This window comes from Erpetoichthys calabaricus, chromosome 8 (genome assembly GCF_900747795.2).
Source record: "Erpetoichthys calabaricus chromosome 8, fErpCal1.3, whole genome shotgun sequence".
Lineage (NCBI taxonomy): Eukaryota > Metazoa > Chordata > Cladistia > Polypteriformes > Polypteridae > Erpetoichthys > Erpetoichthys calabaricus.
This window is the reverse complement of record NC_041401.2, coordinates 145,348,031-145,369,718: the sequence shown is the minus strand read 5'-3', so window position 1 is coordinate 145,369,718 and position 21,688 is coordinate 145,348,031. Positions and strand designations below refer to the sequence as shown.

At 37.8% G+C, this 21,688-nt stretch overlaps 1 protein-coding gene across 1 annotated transcript in view; it reads right to left on the bottom strand.

The window, feature by feature from the left end:
• Positions 1–21,688, bottom strand: part of LOC114656143 (anion exchange protein 3) — a 313,389-nt gene that overhangs the window by 36,574 nt on the left and 255,127 nt on the right. Inside the window, 6 exon segments of the mRNA XM_028807571.2 lie at positions 347–513; positions 12,127–12,216; positions 13,314–13,523; positions 17,007–17,201; positions 18,199–18,347; positions 19,688–19,900. Coding sequence (XP_028663404.2) covers positions 347–513; positions 12,127–12,216; positions 13,314–13,523; positions 17,007–17,201; positions 18,199–18,347; positions 19,688–19,900 — 1,024 coding nt within the window.

Here is a 21,688-nt window from a genome sequence, read left to right as displayed (position 1 = left end):
TTGGTCAGTTTGGCTTTGGTGATGCAATGGAAAGATGAAGTACAACTATGAGACACATAAGGAGAAGTAAAGCCATAGGAGGCACCCTGATAATCACTGCCCTAAATGTGTGGTAACAAAGAAGACAAGAGGTGAGTAAGAAGACTCAAAATGACGGAGTCTGAGAAGCAGGCTTTATGGGAATCTGCTGGTCAAGAGAGGTTCAAACATTTGAGGATATCAAGGTGCTGAAGGTACATATTGGGTAAGATATTTCAAATATTGTTACATTTTTTCTATTATTTGTCTTTGACAGGTAAATCAGGTAGTTCAATTCAAAATAGAATAAGGTAATATTTCCACTTACGTAGTGATCTGGGTTTCAATGAAGATGAGAATAAACACTAAAAGTGCTGGAATTGCTGAGGCAAACATCATCCAGATTGGGAATGGCTGTCTGTTGCCCATAGGGTGGATGAACCAGTCTCGCTTACTTGGTGATGTTACTGAAAATCCAGTGGGAACATTTAACTTCTGAGAAAGAAAAGACAATGAAGATAAATAAATACATAGTGTTTTCACCATCCATCCATCTATCCAACCTGCTCTCTCCTAACTACAGGGTCATGGGGGTCTGCTGGAGCCAATCCCAGCCAACACAGGGCACAAGGTAGGAAACATACTCCAGGCAGGGCACCAGCCCACCGCAGGGCACACACACACCAAACACATACTAGGAACAATTTAGAATCGCCAATACACCTAACCTGCATGTCTTTGGACTGTGGGAGGAAAAAGGAGTACCTGGAGGAAACCCACGCAGACACAGGGAGAACATGCAAACTCCACTCAGGGAGGACCTGGGAAGCAAACCCAGGTCTCCTTACTGCAAGGCAGCAGCGCTACCCACTGCGCCACCATGCCGCCCATGTTTTCACCATTTAAACTGATAATTACTATATGTTACTTTACATCAAGATTCATCAATATCATTAATATGTTGAGAATGCGTTCAGTAATAATTCCAATAATCAGACCATGATTCAGCCCAGGAACACTTTTTCACAATAAAACAGGTGCCTGGACCTCGTTAATCAATCTGACCAATCATACACAGTTCCTCCTGTATTGATTTTCTGTATTTAATTTAGTTATGAAGCATGAGAAAATACAACAAAAAAAGCTTTTATAGCCTAACTATGTGTAATTGTAGCAAAGTAAGCATGACTTTAAATAAAACCGGACAAACTTAAACAAAGAGACACACACTACACAGACTGAGACACAGGAGGACCATGCAAACTCCATAAACGTCAGAGCCTGTACTCTAGTCCCTGTCACTACCACTTCATATTTATACAGTAAGTAATTGGTAATTGTCAAGAACTACCAATATTACATTTAAAGTAAATGCTTGATATATGTTCTTAAATAAAGTAAACTGTAATGTTTAATTGTACAATGCACATTATTTCTTGGAATATTCCATAAATATCAAAGTGTATATTTCTACAAGTTAAGTGGCTTCTATAATTGTGTTCATATGATTGAGCAAAGACTTTTGTGTAAGTATGCCCTTTAACGAAGTATTGTCCAGGATTCCTACCCATCTTGTACTAAATATATAATCTCAGTTAACAAAAGTAATGGAAAAGTGAGTTTAGAAAATCTCAGATTCTCAACTTACAGTCTATATAGCATTTTTTTCCATTATACCAAATAAAAAGAAAGAAACTAAATATAATTTTATCAGTTTGCTAAAAAGGAAAAATCAGAATTGTGAGTTATAAAGCTTTCTTTACTCAGGTGCTCTGTATTACCTTACCAGCTCACCCAAACTGCAGATGGTCTCCACTTGTGTAGGAAATGCATGGATCCCCCATTCTCACTTATTTTATTATGATCATTTATTTGTCTAAAATGTACAGGGTCACTAGTGAACCTGAATACGGGAAAGGGTCAGTATTTTTTCCTGCACATTTTAAGTGCTGTGTTTGTACACTGTGCTTGAGCAAAAAATGCTTTTTTCAAGATTTCTTTGTATCTCTATACGTTTATTACAGCTGTGTTTTTTATCTTGATATTTGTATGTAGGTATTTATGAGTTTAGACAGGAAAGAGATAAGAAAAGAAGTGCTGTGATATTTATCAGCACAGCAAGCCTTTGAAAGAGTCCCTGATAGCAGATTATGTGTCAGAGAAAGTTGTCAGAAAAAGTTGCAGTACACAGAAATACTTCTGATACCATTAGGAAATTGTAGTAGGGCAGAGCTCAGACAAGAAGGAGGATAATTGAAGTTGAAGGGTGCAAATAGCTACTGCAGCTTCATAGAGTGAGATAGCACAAGGCGTATCACCTGTAGCAGCTTTTTACACAAGCAAAAGTGGACAAAAATATAGGGGATATCATTACAGCTGCATTATTATCGTGTTGTTCATTATTTAGGTATGAGTTTAGAGAGATAATAGATAAGAAAAGAAGTGCCACCGATGCGAGAGAGACACACAACAGGGAAACAAATCGGCTGCGCAGAGTAAAACAGCACAAGTCACATCACCTGGAACCACTTATTGCAGAAGCAAAAGTGGATAAAAAAGACAGAAGGTGCCACATACAGTATGTTCAGGATCCCTGGACTGCAAAACACTGATTGCTGCATAGTATGCCAGGAGACACTCTGCAGTGATCACAAAAATGAAACAGCGGTCTGGAATTATTGTGGTGAATCGCAGACTTTTGATTGTGTAATTACATAAAAATATTTATAAAGTAAGTAAGTATCAAAAATAGTTTAAAAAAGAGTAATGTGTTCAGGGATGTGCTTTCAATAAAAGTTTGGACAATTATGGTTATCTGTAGCTTGATTTAAACAAAAATATATGCCAGGTCCCTTTAGGTATGTAACTAGGGGGCTCCGCCCCCTGCTCACTTCGCTCGCCAACCCCTGGTGTTGGGAATGACAAAGAGCGTGATGTATGAATGAGATATAGAATAGTGTGACGGTGTAGATGATGCAAATAGAAAGCAAACAATAAAGTGTGTGGCACAGTGTAAAGGTTTATTGGAAAATTTCTTTGTACACGCCGTTTAAGTGTAAAAGGTAATTCCAGGTCAGAACTTGTAAGGTCAATGAAGATGGTCATTATCGTGATCAGAGTCAACTTTGTCAGAGCTTAGAAAGAGTTGTGTCTCTCCAGGAAGTAATGGAATGACTTGGGTATTTATGTTTTCCACATTAATATTTTTTGGACATAATATAGTGCGTTGTGTTAAAAGAGGCATTTGGTCTAATGAGATTGCTGTTCCAAATCTCTCTGTAACTAAGTCGTCGCAGATAAAGGCTTGAGGAATTGTAATAATATGTGGCTGAAGTCCATCTGTATTGGTGAGTGTACCATCTCTCAGTTGTAATAAGCAATTGTTATGATCTGGTTCTGGACATCGTATCTTTTTTACTAACTGTATCTTTTGAAAGCAATGCCAATTGTCTGCGTATTTTAAGGTGCACTGAACAATAGCTGAGTGCATGGCATCTGGAAGAATAGCTAATCACTGTTTAAAATCTCCTCCTAATAAAAGTACCTTTCCTCCAAATCGAATATTATTATTCATAAACGTTTGTAGAAGTTTATGAATGGTGTTGAGTAAGTGACTTCATGCCATTGTACATTCATCAATAAACAACATTTTTTGAAGACGGATGTCACGTGCAGTGCCACCGTTAATGTTCATAGTGGATACCGATTTGTAGGATCTAATGCAGTTGATAAAGATTTCACTTTCACGTACATCGTCAGTTAGAATCTTCTGTAGATATTCAGTATATGAATGTAAAGAAGGCAGTCTAATTTGACCCTTTTGACAACAACGTCTAAATGTATTACTTGTATTGCCAGTTGTTTCTTCAGGGAAGTGAACTGAATGACAATGATTGCAAATGACATTCATTAATCCGAATGAATTTTCCCAGTGTATGTTTTGCTTGTGCCGTTTGAGAGGCGCGTTGTTGCATGTGTAGTATTTGGGACGTGTTGTTTTGGAGCTGTAATCGATTTGCCTGTGCTGTGTGAGACGCCCGTTGTAGCCTTCCTTGCCGTTAACGTATGTCTGAGACGGGAGGTGTTTCGTTTTGAATCCGTGCCTGTTGCGATGCAGCACTTTGATTGATAGTTTGCGTCATGTGGATCCAGGATGTAGATTTGTGCATATTTGCGTTGTTGATTTGTTTCAGGGTGCACTGTTCCAATGCAATGCAGTATTTGTGCACATATGGGAAAGCAGTATGGGCCATTGCCTTTTGGTGGCCTGATATTTACTAAAAGCAAATGAACTATTGTAGGATCTAACGCAGTTCATAAAGTTTTTACTTTTAGGTACATCGTTAGTTAGAAGCTTTAGTTGAGCTTTGCATTTTTGGAGTCGAGACATTTTTTCTTTTAGAAATATGGATAAGTAATAAGAAGTATTGCACTCACTGTTAATATGGAGACTTTTCTGCGGTTGAACGGTTAATAGTGCCTTATTGTAATGAGATCCACCTATGCTGCATAGCCGTCTATTTTGTTGTTTCTTTCGTGTTCGTGTGTTTGTTCCTGTTATCCTTTCCTTTTCGTTTTGTACCCGTGACCGTGTATTCATGGCTTGTTTCTTTCTCAGCATCCGAAATATGGATAAGTAATAAGGAGGGTCGCAGTCACTGTTAATATGTTTCCTTTTCTGCAGTTGAACGGTTAATAGTGCTTTATTGTAAGGAGATCCACCAATGCTGACACCTATGCTGTCTAGTGTGAAGGTGCTGACGTTCACTTTAGAATATGTGGCTTTGGGTGTGACTTCTTATGGATGTGGGTGGGGGGGGGGGATTGTTGAGGATTGTTGTTGCGCGAGCGTCTTCTTTCTTTTTATGTTCCTGTGTCTTGTTGAATCCCCCTCTTTGTATGTGTCCCGTCCCTCGCTTGTAGTGTCTGTGGGGTGGTTTTGTGTTCTTTTTTTTGTGTTCCATGGGCTTGTTGAATCCCCCTCTTGGTGTGTGTCCCGTCTGGTGCCTGTAGGGGGGGGGGGGGGGTGCCTTGCTGTTGTGCGCGGGCCTCTTTTTTTTTTTTTTTTTTTTTTTCGGGTCTAGTTTCGTGTGCAATGTGTTTCGTGCTTTTCCTGCGTTTGACTTTGCGCCTAATTTCTCCTTTTTGTATGTGCTCACTCCTTTTTTCTGTGGTCTTGTCCGCCACTCGCGGCCCCTCATCCGCCTTTGTCGCCCTCTTTTCTCCGCCTTTCTCCGACTCTCGCGGACTCTTTTTGCGCCTGCGCCTCTCGCGGCCCCTCATCCGCCTCTCTCGCCCTCTTTTGTCCGCCTTTCTCGGCTCCTCAGCCGACTCTCGCGGACTCTTTTTGCGTCTGCGCAGTACGTCTTTTTGCAGCTACGGCCCATGGCCGGATGTGCCTGCGTCCATCATCCGGTTTAGCATTCTCGGTTAGTAATATGGATAGTGTTTGTTGAAAGTCTCATGTAAACAAGGTTTAATATTGTTCTGTTTGTTTGTTATTTAGTTAATATGTTCAATGTATTAATATTTTTTTATGTATAAAAGTATGCATGTACTGTTTTTTTAAATTCCTTCATGTTTCATGTACTTTGTGAGTGGTTCCTCTGGAGGTGGGGCCATCTGTCACCATTGGGGGACTACTCCCGGCCCTTTAAAGGCTCATGGGATTTGCAGTCCCTCTGCAGTACATTCACAGAGAGGCTACAGTGGTGGCAATTGTCACTCTCACAGAGTTGCAGACATTACTGACTTGACTAGAGTTGATATTCACAGTTAAGTATTCTCTAAGGTATTGTACAAAATGGGTTTTTATGGAAGCGTGGAAAGGAAGAAGCTCTGGTGTAAAAAAACAACTTGTCCTTTGCTGTAAAGAATTTTGAAAGTGTCACTGTAAAGATGTGGCAGAAAGTCTAATGGTCTAATGAGACTAAAGTGGATCTTTTTAGCATGAATACTAAGCAGTTTTTGTGGTGTAAATCTAACACTGCAGGTCAGCCAGATGACCCTATCCTGACTGTGAAATGTGGTGATGGCAGAATCATGCTGTAAGATGCTTCTTAGCAGCAAGGTGTGGCAATCTGGTCAGAATTGTCAGGAAGTTGAATGCTGCACAGTACTGACAGGTCCTGGGGGAAAAACCTGTTCTTATCTGGCAGAAACCTTAAAATCGAGGAGAAGTTTGTTTGTCAACTTGACAATGGCCAAAAGTAACAATGAAGTGGCTTAAAATGAAGAAAATTAATGTCATATAAAGATTCATGCCAGTTATTAACTAACAGTGATGCTACCACCTAGCAGCTAGACATTTTTAATAGTCAAAAGAGCTAAATGAGCATTTGTTTGGCTTAGTCAATTAGGAAATTTGCTTTTTTATGCTGCATTAAGAGGGCAGGTCCCATGTTTGCTCTCTGTGGCAAAACTACTTGGAGTGTGACCATGTCTGTATTATTGGCACATGCCAGTTTTAAATATTTTAAAGTACTTGAAGTAACTAATAAGTTGTACCTTTTGAATAATTCAGAACTGTATAATGCATTCTACTATTGTTTATGTCAGTTTTAAAGGACTCAAGCTCTTTTATTAAGTGAAGGAATCAATACTGCTTGCCTACTCACCTTAATGTATAGCAGAGTGGCAGTAATGTATCCATAATTCTACTTAGAGGAACGTGTCTCCCTTTTCTCATCTACAGTAAGGGCCCCCAACTAACTAGTTCAACTAGTGAACATGTGAGGTGCATACTTTAATGGCAGAAGAGTACACCTCTGGAAATGAGCTTTTCCCACTAGATAAGATGCCATGTCACTATGCTAGAAAAAAATCATGGAATAGTTCCAATAACATGACAGTGATATTAGTGTTTGGCAGGAATTCCTTCCAGATGTGAACATTTGGAATGAGGTATAAAAAACTGACTGGACTATCGAAAAAGCTAATTGGAGTACAATGGTACAGGACAGCATCCTAGTGCTGTGCATTCAATACCAGGGTTCCATGCTACAGCAAAGTATGTTTAAGGTGTTCTGAGGGTAAATGGCAACCAGACTCGGTTTATACCGATACATTGCTACCACTTTAGGTAAGGTACTGCAAAAATGCATCTATTTCTCATTTACTAATATGTAACAAGACCTTATGAAACACTTCTTTGGGCCTTTATAACACTTAGAAAGCATCACTAAAGTGTTTACAGTGATCCCTCGCTATATCGCGCTTCGCCTTTCGCGGCTTCACTCTATCGCGGATTTTATATGTAAGCATATTTAAATATATATCACGGATTTTTTGCTGGTTTGCGGATTTCTGAGGACAATGGGTCTTTTAATTTCTAGTACATGCTTCCTCAGTTGGTTTGCCAAGTTGATTTCATACAAGGGACGCTATTGGCAGATGGTTGAGAAGCTACCCAACTTACTTTTCTTTCTCTCTCTCTTGCGCTGACTATCTGTGATCCTGACGTAGGGGGTGTGAGCAGGGGGGCTGTTCGCACACCTAGACGATACGGACGCTCGTCTAAAAATGCTGAAAGATTATCTTCACGTTGCTACCTTCTGTGTGCAGCTTTTAAGTATGCTGCACGGTGCTTCGCATACTTAAAAGCTCAAAGGGCACGTATTGATTTTTGACTCTCTCTCTCTCTCTCTGCTCCTGACGGAGGGGGTGTGAGCTGCCGCCTTCAACAGCTTTGTACCGGCGGTGCTTTGCATACTTAAGCCAAACAGCCCTATTGATTTGTTTGCTTTCCTCTCTGTTTCCTTTGAAGAGGAAGATATGTTTGCATTCTTTTAATTGTGAGACAGAACTGTCATCTCTGCCTTGTCATGGAGCAGAGTTTAAACTTTTGAAAAAGAGACAAATGTTTGTTTGCAGTGTTTGAATAACGTTCCTGTCTCTCTACAACCTCCTGTGTTTCTGCGCAAATCTGTGACCCAAGCATGACAATATAAAAATAACCATATAAACATATGGTTTCTACTTCGCGGATTTTCTTATTTCGCGGGTGGCTCTGGAACGCAACCCCAGCGATGGAGGAGGGATTACTGTAATCATTTTGTGCATGATATGCACCATCCTATGGACTTGTATGCTGTGACCGTGGTCAAAAATCGACCAGGTGCATGGTGTGAGGGAGAACTGGCCATGGCGATTAAACATCCCACCTGGACTAACAATACTTGGTGATGAACAGAACTGTGCTGCTTTTAAGAACAATTGCTATCTCCCTATTCTTAGTAATGTGTTGTCAATAATGATGTCCAACACTATGATAAATAATATGGTCCTTTGAGTTTCCCCTACAAATCCAACTGCCCCTTCTCTGAATGATCTTAATGATTCTGAAGCTTTTCTTTTTCATATTACTGATACTGATGATATGTAAGAAGAGTAAACCGTTTCGGTTCAAAGGGAGGAGTGTAAGAGTTAAATTTGAACCCTGCTCCAGTGTGTACCTGGTATGTGTCTGAGTCTCATATCCTTCTGAGCTTATGCTTAAAAGCTGACACTGTTATTTTTATTCGATTATCATAAAATGTGTTTCCTGTTTTGTACCAAGCTGGATCATAATATATATATATATATAGCCCATTGTTCTTTTCTCTTCTTGAAATTCACACAACTCCTCAACACAAAAAGGAAAAACATTCATTCAAAAAGTCACGTACATCCTAAACAAACAGGATTATCAATCAAATTGTGGTCATCTAAAGTATCAAAATTTGCCATGTCCTGTTAGCAACTAGGTGTAACCAATCATGTTAAAAGTTTTCTGAATTTGTAATGAATTCCTTTTAAAGAAAAGTGACCTAATCAATGAATTGTATAAATATAGCCTTAGGACATTTTTTCTTTTGTAGCAATGTGACTAACATGTGGCTAACATGTAATACACTTGTTACCTCTTTGAAGATTTAGATAAAGAATAACGATTGAAGCTTTCTCCTGCCTGTGTTTTATTGCTTAAATTGGGGCATTCCATTTGGGGGGGGTGCCTGTGTGTATTAAATTTTCTTCCACAACATTGAACCCAATGCTTGCTGGGATAGGCTTCAGCTTCCCCATGACCCTGCTACGGATGAGCAGGTTAAGATGGATTAATGGATAGATGATGAAAATGTAATGTAATGTAATCAGTATAATCATTTACTGTTATATGTGCAATGTACAATGGAAATGTTATGTGCATGCTTGATCAGCAGGGACAATGCTTCCACCAAACACACATCTTGAGCCTTAGGTTATGTAAAATGTAATAAAAAAAACCCAGAATATAACAGAAGAAAATCAGCCTCTGCCACAGTCACTCCTTCATGTGGTTAAGTAAAACCATATATACAGTACAATCACTAAGAATGGCATTACTATGTTTTTCACACACCCTGCAGTGATTAGTATACAGCCTATACCAGTTTTCAAAGGAAGAAAACAGAAGCTAGGACAATCTGCAAAGAGCAGGCTTCAGGAAGAGTACAGAAGAGTACATTGCTGGAAGCTGGAATGTTTACAGCAGACCTGACAATGAATGAAAAAATGGACAATAAATACTTGATTTTCTTTGACTGATGTGGACATGCATTTGAGATTGCACCAGGACTATAGCTGGAAGGACTGATGCAAAATGGAAGTTGACTTTATATGAAGTGCTATTGTGGAAATATAATCATATATGATTTGAGTGCACATCTGCTGTTTAAACCACTGTGTATGTGATTCAGTATGTGCACCAGCACTGCTTAAAAAACTGATTTGTATGCACATGGCATAAGAAGAAAATATGATTTTAATATGCCTGTGCTTTCAGTGCTAGCACTAGTTTTGAATCATGTGTTATGAAATACTTTGATAGCCAGATGCCTACTTAAATTAAATGATTTCATGGTATTCTGACTGTTCTGCTGTTATATCAGGACACTTGGATCATTTTTGTGCAGAACATCCTTTGTTACAAGTCCTGGCAGAAAAAATCCTTTAATGAAGCAGAGAAAGGAGGAAAACATGCAGCCTGAAGCTATGGTGAAAGTGTCGATTGGTGGTGCACTTTCAAAAATGTCAAAATTCCACCACAGGCTGTTGTGAACAGGAAATGTATACTTACCTCAAGAAAACACTATCAAGATTCTGTGACAAACTGTATTACTTCCAGTTTACTTTTGCTGTCACAAGCATGTCTCAGAAACGCATAAGGCACATTTTCTTAAAATCTTTGCCACTTCAAAGTGAAAAAATATGGTATGTTTTAAGACTTTTGTTTTCATGTTTCAACCACTGTCCCTTCAACATAATTTTACAATGGAAGAAAATAAATTGTAAACTTTAAAAAAATTATAAAAAAGCTTTACTTTAGAAAACAAGTTCATGTGGCGAATTCATATATACCATGAGTGTGAATAACTAACTTCAACATACAAAAACAATATAGAAATACAAAATTTAACCTTTAAACGGGAAAATATTTTCTTGAATAGGCAGACAAAAACATTAAACATTTTTACACAGTTACAAAAGGAAAAAAACAGTGAAAGGATTTATACAGCCGCATCTAGTTGGGTGCAATAGTAATGCATTGTGCTTATTAATAGGTAAGGCATGGTGAAATGCAATATGGAGAAGAAGAAAGAAAAGCAGAACAATGAACAAATTGATTTTTAGTAGTCAATCCAAGCTGAATATAGAATGATCCAGACAATTACCAAAAAGCTACACTTTATTTTTAAAGAATAAAATAAATAAACATTAAAGAAGCAAAGACACAGTGAAATTGTGTTTTGCTACTAGAGTTGCACTGCCTATCAGGTGGCTTTTGCTTTGAAGTTCTAAGTTCCTGATACTACCATAAAGCACTCCACTTGGTACATAATACTGTAGGCATAATACTGTACATAATACATTATATAGACTTTGACCTAAACAGTAGCTGTCCATCCACCCATTATTAAACTCACTTTAATTAGTTCAGGTTTGTAGTGCCCAGAGTCTGTTCCTACAGCAGTGCGCACAAAGTTAGTGACTAACCCCCAATGGTCATCAGTTTACACAATTACACATTCAATTTAGAGTTATGAGTTAAAATAAAATGTGCTTGTGACAGTCATTGGTAAAACCATAGCATTCAGTAAAAAGCATGCAGAAACTTCAAACAATGACTATTAATTTTGTTACTCAACTAAACAGCAGTGTAGTACCTAGCAAACAAAGCATTTACAGACTGGGAGGCTCAACTACCTTGAGTGTTCAGTGAAGTGGGCTGACAGACTCAGCACTTAGTTATGGGAAGAGGTCAGCTACCAGGAGTGATAATGACTGTGCCAGGCAGAAATGGAAAGCATTTTCACAGCCTTTCAGATGATTCTTTCCAGGAGGGTCATTCAACCCTACAGGAAATGTTTAATCAGTAGCTCTGAAACTACCAAGCCATTTCAGTGGTCTGGGATTGTGTCTAGGAGGATGCAAAGAGCTAAGTCATTGTTTTGAAGGACAGATTGGGGAGAATCTGTAAGTGAGGTGGGAGAGCTTATGTGTTGAGGAGAGATTGAGTAGGTGCCAAGGGTTTTGGGAGTCAGGTGCAATGAGAAACCACATGCTGCATAGAAGATTGCATGGAGCTGCACACATATCTGTAGGTGCATGAAGGAGTTGAAATGCATTTATCTGGTGTTAGTTTGAGTGAGGCAAGCTAATGCAAGCCGAGACTTTCTGTGGTGTCTAGCTGAAGATTTTTTTTTTTGGTCTTGTTCCCCATGGACCCAAAGTGTGCTAGAGTTATGTGAATGCCTGTGTTAAGTAAAATAAATGCACATCTCCATTTACGGACTGAACTACGCTTCTACGTGGTCTCTCTGTAGCTCCCATCCTATTGCCCATTAACACATTTATACTGAATTATAGCTGAGAAACTGATAAATTGCCAAAATGAGTTCTGAGGATAAGATATACTGTATGTCCAGTTTCTCAAGTCGAGGAACTTATTTACAGGCTTGTGAAATACTCTTCCTTCAAATACATTTACATGCCATATGTGAGCACTCTACACTGCAATGGATAATTAACATACTGCTCCACAGCCAAAAACACGGAGAAGCATCAGATCAGGACCAACTCATACAGTACCTGTGTATATGTATCTGTGATAGAATAGTCTACAAATACTGTCACAAGTAATGAAATTGGAATTCCAAAGTCTCCAATTATTCTTCTAGCCTGTAGAAAAATAGAAATGCATAAATAAATATATTTTTTTTATTTCTCTAGGGTTTGAAGGGTGAAAATTGTTTTTATTCATGCATTCATCTAAGAAACGATTTTTTCAACCTATTGTTTTCATTATATTATCATGTTGTACAAAAGCATATGCTAAATATAAAGCAGGAATTATCACAGCACATATTTACTCATTTTCATACAATTCAGAGATAGTAACTCATCTGACATTCCCATCTTTGGGATGGAAACCGGAACACTCTGAGAAAACACAATGTTTTTTCGTTACTGCTATTCCATTTGTATCTTTATGAGATCTGTATTTGAAATCTTGCAGTCATGATGTTATCTCCATTACAGACAATAGCACATAAAATCTTTTGATCTATGTGAATAGCTGCTTCATTCAAAAGGGTTGGCACAGTGTACTTGACTGCAGTACACAAGCAAAGTGTTCACACTGTCTTAAGTTACAAAACCCACCCACTTCTATTATTGTATATAAGCAGATGTATTGCTAGTGATTGAAAAATATTCTCCATTATCAACTAAATTCAATAATGAAATTTCAAAGAACTGTTTGTTTTCTGTAAAAGTGTGTAAGTTGTATTTTTCTCATCTCACTGTACTGAGTTTAAAATAATGAATTCTAATGAGTGGTAATTGCCAAACTGCAGATATAAAAATGTTGACATTTTCATAATAATTAAATGGATTTCCTACACCATGCTTTAATATTTTAATATATAAAAGTTATGCTCAAAGGGGTACCTTTTCAGGGCAACTTAACAAATCATAAAATAATTTAAGGCAAAGGTTAGAAAAAATTGATTTATTTTGAAATACAGTTTATAGTTTTGCCTCTGCTCTTCTGTCACCAGGATACCATAAATAATGATTTGTTAATAAAGGCCCATCAACTGAAGGTACTCATATCCATTCTGAATATCAAAGCAACACATCAATTGATTTACCACATGTAGTTTGTACTCTATCTGAAAAAAACAAAAATAGCCTTATGCAAAATATGGTAACAATTTTTAGTAAATGTGGAAGATGTTTACAAGTGAGTATAAAAAAATTATATTTTTGTTTACCTTTCCACCAAGGAACCTGCTGTTTCTGAACTTTCTTAGAAAAAATGCAATGAAAAAGGTTCCCAGCATGAGCACAAGGGACAGCAGGGCTGTGTTGGGCTGCATCACCAAAGATGACTCGGCTGTCTGGGCCACCTGTGAGAGATTGATGTTCCCTTGGCCTTGTGAGTTTGGAGGATAGGATTTCAACAAAGGGTGTTCATTAAAAACCTGGAAAAAAATTGATTGAAACATATTCATTTTCTCAAACAATACTTCTAAAATAATTTGTCTGAATGAAAACTGATGAGGCGATGAGTACTAATGATGTCAAATGACATGAGAACGAAATGGTTTCTCTCAGCTCCGTAGAAAATGGGAGGAATTGTTTCTGTGATCAGATGTACACCTGACTTACTTCATGTGTGTTTGCTGGATGTAAGAATTATAGAGGAACTGAAAATTCAGCTGGAAATGTCTAATTATGTATAAAAAATGAGAAAACCTAAAGAAAGGACAAATATTTTTAAAGGTAATATTTTTCTTTATTTTTTATTTTTCTTAATTAGACCACTAATGTATAAGGTTATGTTTGAAATTTATATATTATAATTACAGAGAAATTAATCAATTAATAAAATCATTCTTTCCTTTTATGACCTCTTCAGTATTATGGGGAGTGAGGACCTTTCAAAAAGGATCGGATGCAAGGAAAGTAATTAATCCCTGAAAAAGGGTGACTGGGAACGCCATGGGCCAATGTAGAACAAGCACACACATATGCTGTAAGATAACCTACACAATGTGGTTAATGTCACAGAGTTAATGTGCAATAAATGAAATTGGCAGAACTTTGACATTCTCAACAAAAATGAATAGGCTTTCATTCATCACTTTCCACATCTATTAGGCCAACCTCACCCTAACTGTGCAAGATGAATTATACAGAATTTTGTCTTGATTTGTGATCTAGGGCAGGTTTTAATCCAGTTGAAATTATTGTGGTTAATTATAACAGCCAACTGGATGTGCAACATGTGATGCCATTAGATGGAGGGTATATACACTGGCATTGAGCTATGACTGGCTTTGAAAAACTGCAGATATTAAAAGTGACTTAATGACAGTAACTAGTGGATATTTCTCAGGTCTAGGAATAATTTCATTCATGCTTGTAACATCAAGTTTGGATAGCATTTTGAGTTTGGCAATTCTGCTGTCACTGTCCTGCTCCACAGACAGATTGAGGAGATCGTTCCTCCCCCAAACTATGCGACTCTTTAATTCCACCAGGGGGGGTAAACGTTAATATTTAACATTATACATAGTTATTGTCTGTTTTTTTCACCTGTATTATTATCATTCTTTAATTTAATGTTATTTATTGTATCAGTATGCTGCTGCTGAAGAATGTGAATTTCCCATCGGGATTAATAAAGTATCTATCTATCTATCTATCTATCTATCTATCTATCTATCTATCTATCTATCTATCTATCTATCTATCTATCTATCTATCTATCTATCTATCTATCTATCTATCTATATTTTGGTTTTGACCTCACAATGCTTATAAACTATATTTTCTCCTCATTTTCCAGTCTACATTCCTTTTTGCTGGGCCTTCTACTGGAAAAGGCGTGTGGAAACCTGGAGATATAAGGGGCACTAACTAACTAACACATACGCACAATATGTTTTTTTTTTTGTGTATCTGCAAATGTAGATCACGCAACGGTTTTAAAAGGATCATGCTGATGATGTCAAACACGTGTTTTTGGGACAACCAAGGCTGCATCATGTTAATGGCATCTCAAAAAGACAGCACTCCTGGGGTTACAAGACGTCAACCGAAAAGGCACAAAATATTTTCCACTAACTGTAAACACATTTATATTCAGAAACAAAAGCAAGACTCAAATTTAGTTAAAAAAAAAACAATAACAGGAAGTAACACTGAAAAAAAGAACTTAAAAAAAATGTAAAAATGCCAAACAGGCAGAAATCATAAAAATGTTGTTCTGGCAGGTTGTTTTACCATGGCAGAACAATTAGTGGAAGGTGAACGACTGTCATGAAGGACTATCTCAAATATTGTGCAAGGACAAAAACCTCTGATATTGTTTCAGGAACAAGAGAAACTTGTCAAGTTTAGATCCACTGTGTGAGGTACTTACACTGTATAACAATCTATTTCTTCAAGAGCAGATCTTTGTATAATCATAAAAGGTAGGCTAAATGTTGGTAAGAACAATATTTCAAATTAATTTTAAACATACTTTTTATTATATACTAAATACTACACTAATTAAGCTGTTAGGAAATATGCATATAATTTACTCATGCAGTATTGTCCATTCATCCATCCATTATCCAACCCGCTATATCCTAACTACAGGGTCACGAGGGTCTGCTGGAGCCAATCCCAGCCGACACAGGGCACAAGGCAGGAAACAAATCCCGGGCAGGGTGACAGCCCACCGCAGGGCACACACACAGACACACACACTAGAGACAATTTTGTATCGCCAATGCCCCTAACCTGCATGTCTTTGGACTGTGGAAGGAAACCAGAGCACCAGAGCACCTGGAGGAAACCCATGCAGACACGGGGAGAACATGCAAACTCCACGCAGGGTGGACCCGGGAAGCGAACCCAGGTCCCCTAACTGCCTCATGCAGTATTGTAGTATATTATTTATATATTATTATAAATATCTTTATATACAATATGCTACCATGGCTGTTCGTTTGTCTGTCCAGGATTTTAAATCACCTGTAGCTCGCAAACCGTTTGACCTATTGATATTAAATTTGGTACACATATACTACGTGACATCTACTATCTGCTTTCGGGGTGATTATTGACCTCCAAGGTTATTCCTCTTTTTATTTTTCTTTTATTTTATTGTTGAATCAACTCTTGGCAGCAACCAGTAGGGCGGCTGTGTGGCGCATGTGTACGGGCGCCGTTCTCATCTCTACCACCTTCACCATCACTTCCCCTACCTCTTCATATCTTAAATCATTCTTGAGGCAGATTGAAGAGTTAAGAGTTTAGGAGAACGTACTAAGTAATTGCAAAACAAACACTGACTTAATCAGTTTTAATGTGAAAAGATGCTGACGAAAGAAGAGAAGAAGCGGGCAGCTAGGGTGGAGAAAAGAAGAGCTGCTCAGGAAGCAGCAAACGCATCAACCTCTGAGCAAATGAATGCTAAACTTACAGAGAAAGAGGATGAAATCTAGGAATGCTCAAGTCAAGTGTATTCACTGCACGTTATCGTGCAGTGCACCGTTACTGGTATAAAATATATTACTAAAAGAACTCAAAGATATATATACGATAATAAAAATGACTAAGTCACACAGGTCACACAGAATCAAATTCACAAAGAAGCAAAAAAGGTCAGTTTAATATTTTCAAGCCACAAACTGTTTATCCGAAAAATAAGAGGAAAATGAAGTTAAACCAAGATATCTCTGAAACAAATATCATACGGTACAAACTTAAACCAGGAGCTGTAAAGCTTATAGGTTAACATCCAATATACAAAATGGAGCAGTGTGTCAATTTTTAGTTTAAACTGAGGAAATGAAAAGGAGAGATTTGTTCAAGCATTGTGACAGACCACATTATGATTTGCTCAACATGTAACTGAATACTCCATTAGTACTTTTTAGATTTCCACGCTGAAAGAGTAAAAATTTCACCTGGAATAGTTTATAGAAGGTTTCATAGATGAAGATGAGAGAAATCAGAAAAGCAAAGATTTCCTGGGTGAACGCTGAGATGTACCGCACCATAAAGCTTCCCTCTGCTGCCACTATGATGAAGACGATGATGATCAACCAGAATCCAATCCAGACACGGCCTGTCAGATACTCGAATCCTTGTGATTGACAAAACTAGGTAGACAACAACATATCTGGATTCATTAAATATTTATAGTACATAAACACACAGTAAAAGCAATCATGCATTATGAATAGAGCTGTTTTAATATTTAGCTGTAAAATATCATTGGGCATGTGGTAGGAATAAAAAACAATTAAATAAAACATGATACAATGCCAACAAGAAAAATCTGACCATTTTCAAAACTTCTTAAAATAATTTTGCTCCTGCCAGAGGCATCCAAACAATGCCTTCATAGATATGTGCTTGTCACTTTACTTAGAAATCAGTGACAACGCATTATAAACAACATCATTGCACTGCCCTTTACGCAAATACAATAGCTTTTGTTTTTTCTTTGTTTTTGTTTTTACATTTTTTAACAGTGACTTCACATGATTGTATAGGTATTTGTTCAGAAAATCACCTTGTATCATGAAAAGACTGAGGTCCTGTGACCTTGAGATTAAGTCCACTCAAACTTTCAGGCAGCAGTGTCTCATGTAAAGAAAATTATGTTTATAGTGTACAGCACAATTTAATTTGCAATATTGAGAACTTGAGATACAAATTGCATAGAAATATGTACAGGTATTACTAAGTTAAAGGTCAAGAGCAATTTGGGAAAATATCAATGAAAACAGAAAAAGGATGCAAAAACACATGCTGAGAAGACAAACCACATTCATGTACTACCTGATGGGAAATATGATCAAAGGTTTATCTTTTGAAGAAAAGTAAGTGAGCTGCTGCCCTTTTAATGTATTTATTTTGGCTCAGTTTAGAGTTATACAACTAGACATGTCCAGGACACAAATTTGAATTTGAAATGGTTCTATAAAAATAAAAATGTGATTCAATGAATGGTAAACGGGTGAAAACAGAAACAGGCTATTAAGATGGGTATTTCATAAATTGCACATTCTTTATACTTTATAAAAAGGTTTGCCTCCTGTACAATTAATTTTATTTAGTTTGGCCATGCACATTTAAGCCCCTAATGATTACCTTGTAAAAAGCTTCTTCAAATACCAGGAGAGGCCCTGAAAATCCAATAATGAGCAGTGGCTGGGCGGCAAGGAGTGAAAACAGAACCCCTATTGCAGATGTTGAAATAATGAGCTCTTTGACTCCCATCATTCCATTGGTCTTCTCACCTGAATAAAACAGAATACTTTACATTCATTTTTGTTTTTCTTGTTTTAGAATAAGTGCTTCATGGTTAAGAAACATCCAAAAATATGAAAGCAAGAACACAGATGACCACATGTGTGCACTGCATTTCTTTATTTTGGGTTTGAAAGGGGTTTTAGTGTATGCAGACACTCTAGAGTAAGGTAACGTACAGCAACAATTTCACATTTAAAGAATTTCCTACTGCAGAAATGTTACCTTAACCCATAAATCAACTACTGATTTAAAAATATGAATGACAAAAATCAATATTTTACATACTGCTCTACAAACTGGGTACCTGATAGTAGGCACTCCGTTTTACCCATGATGGAAATGTAAATTGTACATCTAATTATTGTAATTCACGTAAAAAATGGTACAGACTGTAACTGTTGGCATTTTACCTGTGAACAGTATGTTTGTCTATATGATTAGAACAATCACATTTAATATATTTAACAATTATGTGTCTGTGTGGATTTTATCCTACTGTCCAAAGACATGCAGGTTAGGTGAACTGGTGATGTTAAATTGGACCTAATATGTGTTTAGTGTGTGGGTGTGTGTGTGTTCGCCCTGTGATAGCCTGGTGCCCAGTCCAGGGTTTGTTCCTGCCTTGCATCCTATGCTGGCAGGGATAGGCTCCAGGCCCAAGAAGCTCTGGTCTGAATTAAGAATTACAAAATGACATCACACAACATATCTGACCAAAATGCACTGGTTAAAGCAAATATTAATAAAGGTTCAAAATTCCCCATGACTTTACGTACTGTACAGTGAAGCATTGCTTATGCATTTGTCCATCTGTTCTTTGAACTTAGTCTACACAACACAAGATTGAAGGCAGCTAGAAATGATCCTGGTAACTAGGCCATCAAAGACAATTCTTAATACACTGTATTTATACAACTAAACCACAGGCAGTTTAAGTGACTTCTGCATGGTTGCAACTTACGTTAAGTGATTCAACCTGAGAAGCTCCAAGTGTCTATATTTATTACTTAGTTTTCTTATAAAATATTTAATAGTATTTTAGAAATACATCCGGCTATTTTAGAACCCTCTTTTTAATACTGGGTGGCAGAAGCCAGAAGCTGATGTGTAAAGAAATAATATCAAAAGAAAAAACATTTGAACAACCAGGAGGCCAAGAAAACTCAGACGCAGGAAGAGAGACGGAATATGATTTCTGGCTCTTGAAGCAGTAAGTCAACAGCCCTTATTGTAGTACTGCACCACCATACCACCCTACATTAGGTTGTCTAAATTGACAAAAAAAAAGATTCTTGATGAAAAGTCACAAACTTATGAAAGCAGTTACCTAGCAGCCCTCCAAATGTGATAGTTGGAGAGAGTGCAGCAAAGTAAATGAAGACAATGGCAGCCAGACACTGTGTGTGCAGAGCGTCTCGAATATCACTCATATACTGGGGGTACCGTCGCTTCACATCCTGGACCAGCCCCCAAAAGGGAATCCCTGATCTTTTCAGGGGGTCATCTTCAACTTCCTCTTTTTGCTCCTCTTCATTGATATCTGCAATTAATAAAACAAAAAGAACAACATTTATTTATATTTCACATTTTCATATGTGAACGTAGCTCAAAGTGCTTTACAATAGTAAAAGTTAAACAGGGTTACAAAAAGAAAGTAACAAAGTAACAAGTTAAAAACGAAAGAACGCTTATTTATAAATGGTTGTATAAAACAGTAGAACTAGGGATGGTGCCTCCTTACTAGGCATGAGACAATACACCATAATGCGGTACAGACTTCATGATACAATACTCCTGAAATGCACCTGTACTTTATAACTAAACACGTGGTGCAAATGTAAAAGGCATTCCAGAAATTTAACAAAAGTTACCAAATAACATAAAATATACACAGTGTGGTATGTAAAAATCTGGAAAATGAAAATCAGTAACCTGTGTAAAAACATAAAATGATGTAATTGAACAAAATGTATGTGTGTAAGTACAGAAAATAGGACAGAATGATCAAACTTGTTTGTGTTTTGCGTACGTGACAAAAAGCATATATACTTTCTGGAAGTTTTCTTTCAATGATGTGTGTGACAAGAAAATATACCTTTAGGGTAAAGACTTTACCAATTGGAATAATACAAAATGAGTCAGGACGCTATTTTTATTGCTTACATGGTCAACGATCAGGAGACTAGAAAGCTATAAAAGAACAAGGATATCTGCGCTCGAGGCAGATGAAGTGCGGTGTCCTAGGACTGTGTTTCTCTGTCATTTTACCCTTGTCTGGTATGTATCAATAAAAGGTTTTTACTAATTTTAATTTTCTTCTCTGTCTTCAGTCACAAAAAGTGTCCACAGTTTTTTGGCGCCCCGGACGTGGGGCAAGAGACGGGCCGGTCGACTCCTCCAGCGAGACCATTTCAGTGATCCGTCTTACCAGCGGACTGCCGTCAACTTGAGCTTCGGCAGCAGAGCATGCAGCTCCGGCAAAAGTTAGGACTGCCCTGTCCTGAAAGAGTTCTTGCGTGAGGAGCCCCTGGTCTCCTCTTTGCTACATCCACGGTGACTGAACGGATTTCCCGACAGAGCTTGCACACTTCCAGGCTGGGGTAAGCACCGGGGAATTTCCGAACATTTTTTTATTTTCTAAATTACGGGAGGGCGAGTTTCCTGTTGACCGTCTAGTCATATTCATATCTCAACGGGTTGCTTAAGGTGATGGAGACTTGACCCAAGCAGTTTGACGCATACGAAAGGTCTGACGAAAGGATACTGGCCTCACCCATATCCTAGACTCGGCTGGACGTATTGATGTAGTATTCTGCTGAACCGAATCGGACACGAAGTCACCTGAGCTGGAATCCGGGGATGTGAGCGGACAGGCTAACGGGACGAGTAACGGGGTGGTATATATATATATGGAAACATAAACAGAAAAAGAGCACAGATTGCAGGTTTGCTGTTAGGACGGAATAAATAAATCTACATACTAATAGGAATACCGTGTTCTCCTGGGAACTGGGACAGGACCGATAGTTGGGTGTCTCCCCTTGGGACTAAAGAAGGGAACAGTAAGGGAATAGTGAGTGGCACACTTAATACCTCGCTGATTCATACGTACAAGGGATTAGACGAATCAGTATATAGTTGGAAAATTAAATACAGGACCCGGGAAGAGCAAGGGGACATAATGGGAACTTATAACAGTAAGCCTGTTAATCGCCGCACAGGGGGATCAAAATCATTAATGCTGGAAGAATTATTTTCGGAGGATCAACAGACGCCCCGTAAAAATGGGTCTCCTAGGAAATTTATAGAAAAGAAGACAGGTTTAGAT